This window comes from Arvicanthis niloticus, chromosome 2 (assembly GCF_011762505.2).
Source record: "Arvicanthis niloticus isolate mArvNil1 chromosome 2, mArvNil1.pat.X, whole genome shotgun sequence".
Classification (NCBI taxonomy): domain Eukaryota; kingdom Metazoa; phylum Chordata; class Mammalia; order Rodentia; family Muridae; genus Arvicanthis; species Arvicanthis niloticus.
The window spans coordinates 38446894-38462275 of NC_047659.1; the positions used below are offsets into that span (position 1 = coordinate 38446894).

At 38.8% G+C, this 15382-nt stretch overlaps 2 protein-coding genes across 12 annotated transcripts in view; one reads left to right on the forward strand and one right to left on the reverse strand.

Moving 5' to 3' along the window:
* Positions 1-3065, forward strand: part of Slc4a10 (solute carrier family 4 member 10) — a 261097-nt gene extending 258032 nt beyond the window's left edge. For 7 of the 10 annotated variants that reach the window (XM_034496614.2, XM_034496612.2, XM_034496620.2 and 4 more), the window contains one exon: positions 1022-2933. In XM_034496614.2, the coding sequence (XP_034352505.1) occupies positions 1022-1088 (67 nt within the window). In that variant the 3' untranslated portion in view covers positions 1089-2933. Of the gene's footprint in view, positions 1-1021 lie in introns of all 10 variants that reach the window. The other 3 variants (XM_034496622.2, XM_034496618.2, XM_034496613.2) reach the window with 3 other exon arrangements.
* Positions 3066-5739: 2674 nt separating this feature from the next.
* Dpp4 (dipeptidyl peptidase 4) overlaps positions 5740-15382 on the reverse strand; it is an 87258-nt gene continuing 77615 nt past the window's right edge. Inside the window, exons 24-26 of one of the 2 annotated variants that reach the window (XM_076928820.1) lie at positions 10956-11028; positions 10617-10690; positions 5740-6088 (exon numbers count right to left, since the gene is read on the reverse strand). In XM_076928820.1, the coding sequence (XP_076784935.1) occupies positions 6023-6088; positions 10617-10690; positions 10956-11028 (213 nt within the window). In that variant the 3' untranslated portion in view covers positions 5740-6022. Of the gene's footprint in view, positions 6089-6427; positions 9075-10616; positions 10691-10955; positions 11029-15382 lie in introns of those variants that run through there. The other variant, XM_034494645.2, reaches the window with a different exon arrangement.

Genomic DNA, 15382 nt, shown 5'->3' on the forward strand with positions numbered 1-15382 from the left:
CAAGTATTTCATAAATGTATATTAAGGGCTGAAGCTAACAGTAAAAAGTGTGTCGATTCGTCTATTTCAGGGTCTCAGGGGCTGCCTGTAGTTGCTCTTTGTGCCATGAATGTGAAGGAGAACAGAGAGACCTCCAGGCCATGAGACTTTGCCAGACACCAGAAGTACTGGGGGAAGGAGCGTGTTGCTCTCCTGGAAGCATGCCCTTTTAAGTCCAAGTTCAAACCAAGCTTCTTTGGTTTGAAGGCTATATTTGAACTCTCCATGAAAAATTCCCTGTGAGAGTAGAAGCACATAGAGATAGATACAGTTTGATAATTCAACAAAAATGGTAGTCATGTTATCGACACAGTCACTGGAGAAGTTAACTGGAAGATGAGATTAAACAGAAGCTTTTCGGGTGTGAGTTTATTCTAGAAGGGAATGAAACATCTCTCTGATATGTAGTCTGAGGGTTTTTCTGTAAACACCACACAGGTATGTGGAGAACATCGAGCCATTCTCTCAGATGGAAAGATAACATTGTCCTTACCAGAGAGCAAGGTCCAGTCCAGGAACAAAGGAAAAGCTATTTTTAGCAGAGCTAGGAAATCCCCACCCCAACCCCACACAGCACCTTGTTCTGTCATTTTCTAGTCTACCTTAATGTGGAGCATGGCTGACATTTCACCAACTCTCAAATATTCGTTTGCCCAGATGAGGACCATGTATTAATCTCGCATGCTTGTAGAACTCTTTGGAAGTGTCCTTTTTGTTTCTCCGTGTCTGTTTTTTTTTTTTTTTTTTTAAATTTCCCCCTCTCTGCAGTTCTTGATTTCTAGCTCACAGAGTGCAGAGGATTTAATTGCTGCTGTGTATCTATCTGCATTGCAGCTCGAGAGAGCAATGCCTGAGAGCTCCTGTATTCCTTTGGGCCTGGTGGGTGGTTAACATCTGGGAAACAAACAAACAAACAAATCTCATAGTAACCAAGCTGGAGTGTGGTAGTAAATATCTCCCCCCTTTTTGTCTCTCTCCTTAGCATTGAAAGCCGAAAGGAGAAGAAAGCTGACTCAGGGAAAGGCGTTGACAGGGAGACTTGTCTATGACTTGATCTTCAATTTATTTTTTACATATATATATATATATGAGAAGAGTGTCACAATTATTAATAAAACTGCTTTGATCATGTAATTGTAATTCCTGTCTCCCATCCGAAATCCCCCTTCATACTGTAAGTAGTGCAACTCTTCTTTCTATCTCTGTGTTCAGCTCTAAGCCGGTCGACACCCTTGTAAGCAGATCCAATAGCTAACGCAAGAGTCTCCAGTGTTACTGCCGTAAGACATTCGCCAACACGGGATTCTCATTGTCGGCATTATGAGAACAAAGCTTTCTTTAAAAGATAAGTCATATTTGCCTAGTTTGTATTTTCCTACCTTAGTAACCTGAAGATGCCTGATAATTTTATTCAGAAGAATTTTGAAGGGTAGTCTTACTTTTTATTTTTTATGGCTTAGCATTCGTGACTGGTTTTGAAAGACCCAAATCAAAAAGTTACTCTGAAAGCATTTTTAATAATTGTATTTATGTATTTCCTTAACTTTAATATGATATATTTAATACTTAATATCTGTTACTTCAAGTCATCTGAGGAAAGAGACCTGTTCATACCTTCTTAAAAGACATACTGCAAAGAGTCAAGTAGTGTTTACTTAGAATTCAAGTTGCAACCACACAGCTAAGTACTAGGCTTGTATTAAATACTTTAGGGATATTTGAAGAGTTTTGTGAGGGTTTTCATTTTAAATCTTTACCAGAAATGTTCTACTGAATTTCTCTCCCAACGACAAGAGTTGCTTCCCAAATATACCTATGACATACATACTTATGGAATGCCACATGGTGCAACGTTGTACATGAGATGCCAGCCTGACAGCTGTTCCGCTGATCATGGTCATGTGCTGCTAGGTTTTGGTTCGTATCACGTTGTCGTGTTAGACCAACAGGTCTCCAACTGTATTTTTTTTTTTTTTTTTTTTTTGCCAAGCTCTTTTCCACATTTTAACTAAATGCATGTTGTGGAAAAATAGTCTTTGAACTAAAATTTCAGATTCTGTTAGAGAAGGTTATGTAAATATTTCACTTCATATGAAACAGTCCAACTTTACTAAGCTTATTGAAACAGAAAGGAAGTTATAGATTTTGGAATATTACTAAATAAAATTTTCATTTAATTTTAGATAAATATAATTTAATAAAAAAAATCAGAGTTCTTAGTTCCTAAAAATTATCAGTGATTGACAACCTTATAATAATCTTTCAATGTCCAGGTTTAGAAAAATCCAGAGCCTTCTGGGTTTTATAAATTCTGTGTACTCCATATAAATGCACATAATTGGAAAAATCCTCTTTGCTATTTAGCTAATGAAGGTGAGAGGCAACAAAGCCTACATAACCTTAATATTTTGATATTTTTTGAACAAAAAATTTCCTCACAATTTTTCCCAGAGCCATTTTTAATGAAATATGAGCCAAAATTGTGAGAAGAATTTGCAGTTAGTAAAGTCTGTATTTATAAATGGTAAAGAAAAATGCGAAACTGTCTGTTCCAAATGTGCTACCTTTGTGTATGTTGTAATAGTGACACTCCATCTAAACATTCACACTGTCTATGACTTATCAGGCCAATCCCAAAAGCACTCTCCTAGTGTCTCTATAGAGTAATATCTGTTCTGTTGAAATGACCAGTGAAACTTCACGTGATCACTGGTTTAAACAAGCAATCAGCCTATGAAATTCTGTATTTCTGAGTATTTTTATAGTAATTTTGTTCTTGTGTGAATTTTAATGCTATCTCTATCTTAATATTTTGAAATCACATAAAATATAAGAAAATGTAGTATTCTATATTTACTCCTAATTTCAGATTCCTGGTCAAAATTACCGAATATCTTGAATGTAATTTATTGCAATGTTTAAGAACTGTGTAAATGTGACTAGGATATTGTGTTTTTCAAAACTAAAAAAATGTTATGTGGAAATAAATATTTATCCTACCTAATTTTCATGCTTATTTTAAAGTGTGTACAATGTGTCTTGTCTTTATTTTTCCTTCATAGTAGACATTAAATCAGGTCAAGCATTTTAATCATCTAAACATAATATTTAAATTAAGACATCCACACAGTTGAGATACATTTGTGACATAAGCATTTCAGGAGGATTCAAACAACTCTAACCTCATGAGGAGAAAATAATGAGAAGTTTGTAAGGATGTACACGCCCCTCCCCCATAGAACACGGTACAACGGCATTGCCCCTGTGGTGGTGAAAGCCCCATGATATAGGATCTGTATTATTAGAACCTCATGAATGCCCAATTTTCAACCTGCATAGGAAAAGCAATCCCTAAATATATCCCTTCTGTTTGCTTCAGAATGTCACATTGAGACCGCAATTCTTCTGCAGTAATCTAGTAGAGTGTTATGAAGACGATATTTAGAACTCTTCTTGCTGGTTAATAATTCTCCTGACTAGTAGGTTCTCTTGTAATTGCTCCTACTTAATGGTACACATATTGTATTGAAACATCTTGGGTGATTCGGGCTTCTACATGCAGACATCTAGTTTGACAGGGACCAATTGTTGAAGATGTTCTTTTTTATTTTCAGTGTGTATCTCTGGCTTCTTTATCAAACGTCGGGTGTCCATAGGTGTGTAGATTTATGTCTGGACCTTCAGTTTGATTCTGTTGACCAAGGTGCCTATTTCTAGGCCAATACCATGCTGTATTTATTACTATAGCTCTGTAGTACCACCTGAAGTCGGGAATGGTAAGATCTCCAGCAGGTCTTTAGGTCAGGATTGTTTTTATTCTGGAGGTGACTCAGACATATAATCTGAGAAAGACATTTCAATGATGACTTTCAGACCATCTCTCAGTCCTTAGGAGTGAGGTCCTATCTGCCCTGATCTTTCCTGTTTCTGTCCCACTAAAGCCAGTTTTCTCCTGAGTTGCTTTTCTATCATTGACAGATTGATTTCTAACGTTTTAGTATGTCTATCTTGTATATCCAGTTAAGAAAACAAAATTAGATACAATCTGGATGGCAAACATCTATAATATCAGTACTTGGGAGGCTGAGCTAACAGGACTGCCAACATTTTGAGGCTAGCTAGCTCATAGTCAGAATGGCGAAAATATAGCAAGACTGAGGTGGCAACCTTCTGAAAGCTTTTAGTCTGTTAAGTATTTTGAGAGTGTGATTATGGTCAGCAATCAGAGATAAGTTCTGACTCTTCACTGGGCATATTTACATGTTCTGCTTCTCTTCAGTCCTGTTGTCCTCATTTCTTACTGTGGACTGAGTTTATATCCTTTAGTGTGGGGAATAATAGACTTCTACCAGGCAACTCTTTTCCTCTGCTTGTTTCTAAGCCCTTTGATGGTAGTGGTGGTCTCTTAACCCTCCCTGTTAACTCTATACGCCTCTAAAAGCAGAAGCTATTGCAGAAGCATAATTAAGATGCTCCAGAAAGTCCTCTTGTTCAGTCTATTAAGATCAATAAGGGATATGAAAAGAGTTTTTAGACCATTACAGTCGAGAACACCAATAGTGCGTATTGGACACTACACAGATGGGGCACTTGAAAACATCAAAGTTTATGGGAACGATTTATGAAATATATGCAGCCACCAAGGTAGGGAAAACTGCAAAATACTGTGGCTAGCAGGAAAGAAAAAGAAAAGGAAGATGCTGGATGTTGCATATATGCAAATCTCAGCTATTCAACAGTTCTGAGGTAGGATGGTTTATACTTCTTCTTTTAAGCCCCTGTGAGGCTGAATTGGAAGAGGCTGGATAATGTTCCTTAAATAATACGATGTTTATTACAACTGTTGACTATCTTGTCCCATGTGTCTGACTTAGCTGAAGAGCAGTATCTCAAGCAGGAGGCGAGATGCTTCTGCTCATCTTTAATAGGGCATTCACTTTGATGCTTAGAACCATAATTAGATAGAGTATGTACTTCATATACTATACTTTCCCCATTGCTCATTTCTCTGTGATTGACAGCAGAACAAAAACTAGACAGGGAAGTCCACTTTGTTGCTCACAATTCACAAAGTTGTGATTTTGTACAGAAGCAACTTAAAGAAATACCTTCATGTACCTCCAGTGTCCCTAGTCTTCATGTACATTGCATCTGAGGATTCAAACATTTCCTGATCAAAAGTATTTCTGAAACAACTATGTTTGTACTTGGCATGAATTTATGTTTCCCCTTTATAATTATTTATTTCAATACAGCATTTACATTGCTATATATGATAAGAATCTGGTAACTGAAGTATAGATGGGGACAAGCTTCCATTTCTTTATAGACTCATTTCAGAGGAGATACTTGAGGATCATTGGATTTTGGTGCCTATATCCACAGGAGGATCTAGAACCAGTCTCTGTACATACAGAGAGATGAAGATAAAGATTTGTTTGTTGAATGGTCATACAATTCCACTATCATGATCCATGTGTTTTAAGTAACTTCACATGCTTAGAGAATCAATTCAAAAAGGTCATACAAAGCAAAGACTATTAAGTTTGTTGACATTTATAGTTTATATTAGCAGTCCTTTTTTTAAATTAATCATTACATTCATTTACATCTCATACGATATTCCACTTTCCAGTCACCCCTCCACAAACCCCCCGTCCTACATCCACCCTTTCCCCTTCCCCTTTTGCCTCCAGGAGGGTACTCCTCCACCCACCCACTCTCTCCCACCTCACCGCTCCAGCATCCCCCTACACTGGAGCATCAAACCTCCACAGGACCAAGGGCCTCCTCTCCCATTGATAACAGAGGTCACAACCCCTTTGGATGGTCTTACAATGCTTTCACAAGGGTCACCTAGGACTATTGGAAAACACAGATATTTACATTATGATTCAAAGCAGCAAAATTACAGTTACGAAGTAGCAATGAAAATACTTTTGTGGTTGGGGGTCACCACCACAAGAGGAACTGTATTGAAGGGTCACAGCATCAGGATGGTTGAGAACCATTGGCTTATATGCCTTGAAAGACATACCTTTTTCAATATCTGTAAAAAAAAAATCTTTCTATTAATTCAAATTCCTGGGCTTAAATTATAATATTACTGGAGAAATATGAATGCAGAGATATGATCGGCTATGCTGAGCTTCATGGTGGTCTTATTAACCCAGCCTCTGAGATTTTCTTATGGGGTAGCTAGGGATGTCATGCTTTATAACCCCCACTTGTGTTTCATTCTCAGCCATCTGTGTCCCCCAAAACATCCCAAATGCATGCTTCAGGTCACTCAGGATATATGTGAAAATGCTGCTGAAATAACTGTCATAAAGTTGGCACAACAAAATTATCTTATTTTAGGAAAAAAAAACATGCTTGTGTTTTGGTATGTTTTTTCACTTAGAATTTATTGAATCTTAAATATTGTACAAATCTAGTAATCTTATGAATCAGTATTCTCACTCCAGCTTAGAGCAAAAGCAGTAAGTGCCAAGAGGTGTAACGGCTAATACTCTGAGAACCACAATGCCCAGAATGGCACAGACTGAATCGTGAAGCAATGGCACCCGGATCCTGAAGCATTGGGGCACCCTTCCATTAGTGCATGCGCCCCTGGTTCCGGCGAGCTCAGGAGTAAGCTTGATCCATGCACTTCCAGAGGCTGCATATGCCCATAAGAGGCAGATCTATATACTTTAATGATGTAACTAGCTCTTGTGCTTTTCAAACTTAATCTCAAATTAAGTTTATCTACAACTTATGCATCAGGTTCTTAATCTAATTTACAACTCTTAATGAACAGTAAAACTTGTCCTAAAAGAGTCAAATAAAAAAGAATTTATTCACATTATCACCATTTGAAACCCTCATTGCCTGAAAAATGTGTGTTGTGATCTTTTTAATAATTCAGGCTCCGGAAACAACGTATTTAGAAACAAAAGGAACAGAAAAATGCATGGTTTGGCTATTATATAAATATTGTATGGTGCTTCATAAAGATGTATTAATAAAAACCTAGATGATTGTATGATAGGGTTTAGATAAATGAATTCAAAAAAGGATCATTTCTATTTAATTTGCTTTTATGTTTTCACAGTTGGGAACATGTGTTATGTCTGTTCCTTGATCTAGAACTTTGCAGATGCTGCTGCTGCACGCGGAAAAAGAGCTGTGTTCAAACCCAGGATTAGAGCCAGAAACCTACAGGTTTAAGTAGCAGCTATGCTTGCAGTGGAAGGGTAGGACTCGAGAGTTACTTAAGTGAAATGAATCAGTGGAGTGTCTGGGAAATGGCATCGGGCTCATGAATATTTAATCTTATTCTTATCTGATGGGTAGTTTCCATTTCTGCCACCTTTGGAATTTATGCTGTGGCTCACCTGTCTATGATAACTGTATCTAGCAAATTGGTCTGAAACTACACTTAAATGTGTGAAGTCCATTTAAAAACTGCAGCCATGCTATAAATAATTGAAACAAAATGCAGTATTTTTTAAAGTTATCCAAACATTGCTAAATCAAGTTCAGTATCAGAATGTATGTTTTCCATTATGCCAGAGACAAAACAAAACACAAAACCCTGGAAGGACATGTCTACCAAAATGACTCTGCTGATAGTATCCCATCTCATGCCGTGACCCTCACGTGCCCCCCCCCAGGTTAAATTATACTATGAATTTCATAGTATGTAAATGACCAAATTATCGTTAATTGGTTTTTCCAAAGCTATGTGATAAGTGTGAGAATAGAAATTTCAGGAGGTATTAGATAAACTTTTATGAATCATTTAACTTTAAACAGTTTTATGTATCTAATTTTTTTTTTTGAAGCTGAACTCTTTCCATGTTTACAAGACAGTCTTGGATTTCTAACAAGTTAAACAAGAACCTTTGAACAAATGTGTCCATATGTCAATGCAGTTTAAGTTCGATTCAAGATAGAACCCATTACCTCTGAAAAATAGACGCATATTTACTAAATGACCAGGCAAAATTCTGGTGTGTACAATAGAATAATAACACAAAACATTCTCATTTAATTTTCCATTAAAAAAGCTAATGAAGTTAAACTATTTTAATTAAAATTTTCAAAGAAATGAAGTCAAGAAAAACTGACGCAAGTATTCCTTCATGTTAGAATTTGTGACACAAATATTTTCAACTTTTAACAGGGCAAGTCGATATGTTCCAAGCTGCCTCTTCTCACTAGGAGACATGGGTAATTTCTAAAAGCACATTTACAATGCTTTCCCCTCACCCTTGCTGTGTTTTTGTAGCACCTATAGCCATAACTGGCACCTGGGGCCCTTACATTGCTGGCAGCTTCCCTTGCATTTCTTTGGAGTCTATTCAACTGCTGTGGTTTTACTTAGAAGTCAGTGCTTTGCATATATGATTTCCTGAGACTGTTTGAATAGTCTTTCTCAGAAAACTGTGCCAGTCTGGCAGTGAACAGCTCTTCTTGAGGCGAGCTGACAGTAGCCTGGTTGGGTTTGTATGCCTGGACCTGGGTTTCTAGCCATATTCCCTGTTCTCTCTTCTCTTGTTGCTGCCCTAATGACATCATTACCCGCATCTTGTCACCCCCTTAAATAAGGGAACAAGATTTGGACTAGTCTAGTAAGGAGAAAAATTGAAATTCTGCTCAGGAAATCTATGCATAGCTCTTGCAAAACTAATTTATATTTGTTGTTTCAGCAGCTGATGTGGAAATGATTTTAAATGATAAACAAAACAGAGGGGAAAATCCAAATTGCTGTAAGGTAATAATCTGTTCTGGAGACAGGCATCCTTAGTGAAGACGGCAGGTATAAAACTGGAAAGTAGCCTGAAATTTCTCAGTGCCACCTTATTAAGATCGTCATCTTAACAGTGCAGCTTTGAGATAAGGAGAACAAAGGTGATCTTAAGTAAGCTGTGGCTAGCTGGGCCGTGCTAGTGCAAGGAGAAGCACTGCTGGAGGAAATGGCTCATGTGGGAATAGATGTGCTGATGGGCTGTGTTGCTAGCGATCCCGTGGTCTTCGTCCGTGTACCACTGGGGAGAGAGAGAGGGGTCAAAATAAGGAGGCCAGCTGTCTTTAAAAAGGAAAAATTCAAATGAGCTCTTGCATGGGGTAAAAACAGAAATTGTTTATAAACTGAAGTGTCATCAAAGAGGGTGTCTAGTTCTTCCCCAGAGCTTTTCAAGACATACTCAGTCCTGAAGAAGTCTCTGGTCCTCTTTGGGGGGTGGGGGGTACTGAGAAAATCCACTATGCATTTGGACTTACTGCATAAGACTTTAAACATAGGTGTATTCTAATTAAAATATCCAAATCAACCTTTAAATGTGACTCAAAGGTCACTTAAAAACTATCCTCTGAATGGGAATGTTTATGCCAGCAGGTAGACTATTTTAATAGGTGCTAGCAAGCGTCAAATCTCTCTACACTTGAGTATTTATTCAAATAAATAGGTTTTAAGAGAAAATCTCCAATATAAGCTTCTAATAACTAGAAAAATCAATTTCAATATTAAAGTTTTATATCTGTAACATAAGTGAAGTCAAATGTCAAATGTTTTATTTACCAACACTTAAATTTTATACTGGAAATTAAAAACTCTGTATACCTGACATTTCTGTCAGGCAGGTACATATTCCTGAGACATAAGTTAACTTTAATCATGCCTCCTCAAGTACTATCTGACTTTGCTTTAAGCAGGGAAAACACAGAGAACCTGGCCCAAAAGATATGGCAGTTTTCTCAGTACAAAATAGAAAACCCACTCCTACATAGTGGGCACTATTGAAACTGCACACAACAAATTATGTGTTAGAAGTGTGTGTGTGTGGGGGGGGGGCAGTGTTTTCTAGCCAAAACAGTTAAGAAAGTTGTGTTTTATACTATTGTATTATTAGTGCAAGATGCATATATGTGTGTGTGTGTGTGTGTGTATATATATATCCAATATATATTATATATACATATATATATATATTAATCTGATGAAGAATTCTAATGAAGAAGATGAGTTAGACTAAATACCCCAAACCTCTTCTATACAGGCAAAACCAGCCCCAGCCATTTCTGACTTTATATGCAAGTCTAATTGTTTGCTGCCTGCAGTTGTTCAACAAAAGATAATGTAGCAACTGCAAGAAGTGAAGCATGCTGGTTATTAATACCCCACTGTTGCTAAGATGGCTAGTAATCATAATAACAGAATGGAGTTTACATTTCAGCTATTATCATGCTGGTTTCACTTTAGAATTACTCTGCCACACATTTACAGAATAAGTGATTACTTTCGAATCAAAACAGGGAGAGACTGAACCATCACAGGAATAGGAGAATGGTGTTTTGACACTCCCAGGATATGTAATACTGTGTTTCTCAACCTCAAACTGTCTAATATTTACTCTGTGTACAACTCAAGGATATCACGTCTTCAGCTTCACAGTGGAATGATAAGGGGCCTCTCTCCTCTTCCTGTCTTCTGAGACTTCCTTGGGAAAAAGTAACCCCCAAAGAGGAAACTAGACCCACCAGATACTTTGTCCCTCCCCCCCCCCGCCCCCAACAAAGTCTTAATATACCATTGCTTGGAAATCCACGCCAGCATCCACCAGGGCTTTGGAGATCTGAGCCGACTGCTGAAAGTGAACATTATCTGTGGGAAAGAGCGAACAAACAGCCGTAAACAAGTAGCTAATAGCCTCTGGAGTTTTCAGATACGGAGGGGGGAGGCACAAGAAGAAAGTGACTGAAGTTCTAGGACTCAGCATCCCATTTAGCCCAAGACAAGTGAGTTGTGGAAAGCAACACTGTTTTATTGAAGTAAATGTAACAGTCTTGCCCCTCATGCTTTTGTTTTGTCAGTAGTGAAATTGCAAACCTGTCTGTGATACTAAAAAGTCTAATTAACTGAAGCTCACCATCTGCCGTTCCGTGAATAAGGAGGTACTCAACTTGTTTAAAATTTTCAGCTCTGCTCATGACTGTTGAGTTCTGAAATTGGGAAAAAGAATGTCATTATTCAAAAAAGGATCTGCCATAACTGATTTTTCACTTCAGTTTACAAAATAAAATGTTTTCAGCTGGGGCCCCCTTTGATACAAAATATAGCAAACCGATATTCAAGCAAATGCTGTCTCCATGCATGGCAGAATGCACAGCATGCCCTGTGCCTGGGAGACGGGACTGGAAAGGAAGAATGCCACATCTTCCCTGCACATGTAGGAAGAGGGCACCTGTCCCCTGGGCTGCATGCAAAACCCTTACAGTCCCAGATCACAGATTGCTGTGTCCTATGTATTATCACAGGGCAGAGTCTCATATTAGCAATGTATGTTCCATGGGCTTCTGCTGTAGTTCAGCCAAAAAGTGTATTACCATAGCAACCATGTGTCACATGGTGCCATACATGCTACATTTCAAGGAGCCTGTACATAGCATTTGCAACTAAACATACTCTGCAATATGTCATGTGAACTTTGGTCCACATTGCTAGGTTCTGAATGAAAAGCAAACACTACCTCCCTGTAAACAGATGTTTAAAACCTAAGCACGTGTAACATATGGGAGGGGAACGGGTGAAGGAGATCAAGGGTGCCCTCAGAAAATCAGTGGGTGTTTGATACATCCTCATTTTTTAATATTGGAGAAAAATACTTCTGTTAAATGCTATTTCCAAGCCAGTCAGAGAGACAGGATGAAGGGTTAGCAGGTGTACTTTTGGTCTGAGTGACCTAGGGGCTTCTACAATATGGGTCAGAGGTCTTGGATGGAAAACAAATCTTTAAAAGCATAGGTCAGATTATTTCAATTTAGGACTAGTTACAATGTTAAGGTGAAGGGAAAATGCCAGATAGATCCTGGGAAGCTGGAGCCTGCTTTGCTTGTCCTGGAGTGCATTGGATAGGAAGAAACAGTGACATCTCTACAGACTCAAAAGCAGCCACCTAGCCCATCATTTGTCAAGGTCTTCATTTCAGTGACATCCCCATCTACAGAGTTAAGGCATACTTAATATTTCTGCTGGGAGTCCTAGTGGTCTGGCTACAAAGGTATGGGGGCTTCAGTTTCGTGTTCACGTCTAGTCTTTAGTTTCAATACTACTGAGCTTTGCAACTGGAGCTGTACATGCTGCACTCTAAGTCCCAATTTCTGCAAAATAGGAATAAGAATAATTGAACTTAGGAGTCAAGAGACATGGTGGAAGCATTGTTTAAAGTGTTGAGGCTGACTTGAAACTCAGTGCCGCAGTGCTTCTGGAAAGTGACATGCTTTCTACAAAATTCAGTGCAGTTATGCAAAAGTTTCTATCAACCAAGACTCCTAAGATCGTCCTGGTTAGCTCAAGGTAAATGACCTATCCTGTTTAGGCAGACTAGGTCCTAATTCATTATATTAAATTTCTGACCCAAATTGAGACTTTTATTCATAAACTTTTCAAATAAGCATTGTAACTCATTAAAAGTTCTTCTTTAGTTTAATTTTAGAAAAACTTCCCATTTGATGGAATGTCCCACATTCATCTATCTATGTACGATTCCACGCAGCTGGCATCTTTGCAAGGATGCCCCTATCCATCACAAAACTGCCAATGTTATTTGTGTATCCATTCATTTTTTTTCATCTAGTCAAATAGCATTCATTTGTATCCAACTAAATAGTTCATAAGAAAAGTGACTTGCTTATATTATTTATTATCCTTAAACAATAACATGTTTATTATAACATCTAATACAGAGCTAAATATTTATCAACTAAATGAGCAGGTGTAATTATCCAGCATTATCTACTATAATTGATCCTACTTTTGCATAATTAAGTGGAAATAAAGTAGGCAGTATTAAATAGTTTCATTCTGCAATTTAGTAAGTCATTATGCCCACGTCTAAGTACTACACCACAGTAGTTGTAATCCTAGGTACTAACATTTCCTCTGTGCCTTTCACTGTGCTAATTAACTGTCTTGAAGGAGCCGTGAAAGTGAATCAAATTCTCACACCTGTGTGAAGTAGGTCTATGCCAACCCTGCTCTGTCTATGAAGAGACAGATTCAGGAAGTAAGTTGCACCACAATCCATCTTAGGATATGTCAAAACTAGACCAAGTCTGAGAAAACCTCCTTCATTTTCTGTTTCTCTGTCATGTCTTCTAAAAATTCCAGAGGGCTTGTGACTGTCTTCCAGCAAAGGAACCCTGTGAAATAAAATTTTAATGAACTGTCCAGGAACTTGAAGTGCATTATAATAGTGGATTCTCTGATTCTGAGCTGCATTGCCTTCTCACGGTGAGATAACTAGATGTGAGATTGGTCTGAACAACCCTGAAGGTTGGGAAGGATGTCTTTCCCATCCCCAGGTGATAGCACAAAACTGTATTCCCGGCCCTCCAAATATCAAATCAAACTCTCCTAAAACGCATTGTAATACACTAGACAAGGCTAGAGTCAGGAAGGTAAGACTTATGACTCATTCTTAGTTACGGGGCCAAGGCCCCTTAAGGGCCCTTCCCAATGGTCTCCTCTAACCAGCCAAGCACCCAGCCTGTGCTGACTTTCTGCCACCATGTTCCTTCACAAGTTCAATTCCACCCTTTACTCACAGATAATAACAGACTTTAACACCCTGACCCAGATGCACAACAGTGTCACCTCGCCTCACCTCTAGCAGCCCCATGGGTCTGCCTGGCTTGGCAGCACGACCAGGAAAGCTGCTCCAACCACCTCCCAGTGCCATGAGATGGAGAAATGTCATTGAAACATAGAGTAATAGTTAGAGACATATAAATACACAGGACAGTTAGCAAGGAATGTGATAACTACTGGAGTTTGGACCAAAACAGTTTCTGGCTGCCTTTTTTTTCTTAAATGGAGTGAATACAGGCTGAAAGAAGACAATTTTTATAAACAAGTAAAACCCTGAGCCTAAGATAAATGTTGTGATGTACACACTGTAGCTGTGATGAACTAGACATGGTGAGAAACGCAACATACTGAGAAAAAGACGAAAACTGTGATAAAAGTGTCATGATGCAAATTGTTTTACATTAACAATATTACACTACAAAGAAAGAAAGACAAATACTTTAATGCAGCAAGAGAAAAATAAAACAAAAGCTTCCCCTGCAGTTGCAAGATAAGTGTGCCATTTCAGTACATGATTCCCTGCTTGTTGGGAGAAGCCTCCCGAGGGACTTTTCAACAAGAGAGACAGGCAGCTGCCAAAAGCACACCCTCTTAGGAGCTCTCCGTGCAGGAAACAACCTTCCCCCAAATTCAGTGATGTCACTTTGCCTCGGGAACCACCGGTGTGCAGTTCATTACTGGACTATGTGTCCTGGCTTCTCTGGTAAGACGCTATTGCTCGCTGTGTGGCACACTTCAAGCCGTGAAGGAAACATGCAAAGCGAGTGTATAGGCAATGAATGTATTTCTCCAATATATGATTAATGGTTGGGAAGATATTAATTGTACTATTTTCACTCACCCAAATTAGATGATCCCCCATTGCCTATCCATGGCAACAGGAATGAGAGAAATGAAATGGATGACTAAGTTACAAGCCGGATAGTCTATCACCAATGACAAAAACGGAAGCTCGGAGTGATAAATGGGCAGGGATGCAATGGTGGTGCAGTTGGCACTCTCCTGAGGCTAGAAACTTCCGGAGAGCCCTGCTGCCAGCAACAGTCTGGCAGAGAGAAGTGGAAAGGATTGGTCCAGCGGCAATGCCGATTCCACAGCGTCTCTGTGAGGAGCTTTTCCTTCAATCCCCAAGAAGAACCATCTGTAGCTGCTTGTTGGATCATGCTGGTTCCTCAGCTACCTTCCAACAAATAAATCTTTGTATTTTTGAAATAAAGGAAGGAGCTGATGAGAGTAGGGAAATGCTGTGAGAAACAGAAGGTGTGACAATTTTCACACTACCCTTTGTGCCATCCACGAACCAGGACAATTTGCTCCCTGAAGATAAGGCTGGTGATAGCTGCCATGCTTTTGAAGCTTACATCATGGCGGGTGTGGGGGTCTCCTACAATCACTTCTGTGACTCTGGGAGGCATATCTGGTTACTCCCATTATGTAAAGGAGGAAATTAGGGTTCAGGGAAGGAATGTGATCTCAAGTTTAAACTTCTAGAAGTAATGGAAACTTTCGATGCAGGCTGTTTGAATTCCAAAACCAAGGTCCCTCACCGATATATTCTATAATCATTTGATATCACAGCCAACCTACTCATTACCACCCACAGGCTCCTGTAGAGGACCAAACCGCCGCTGGGTCTGAGAGATAACAACTTAACAACTCAGTAAGCTCTAGCCTTGGGCTTACTAGCTCACTCTATAGATTCTTCTC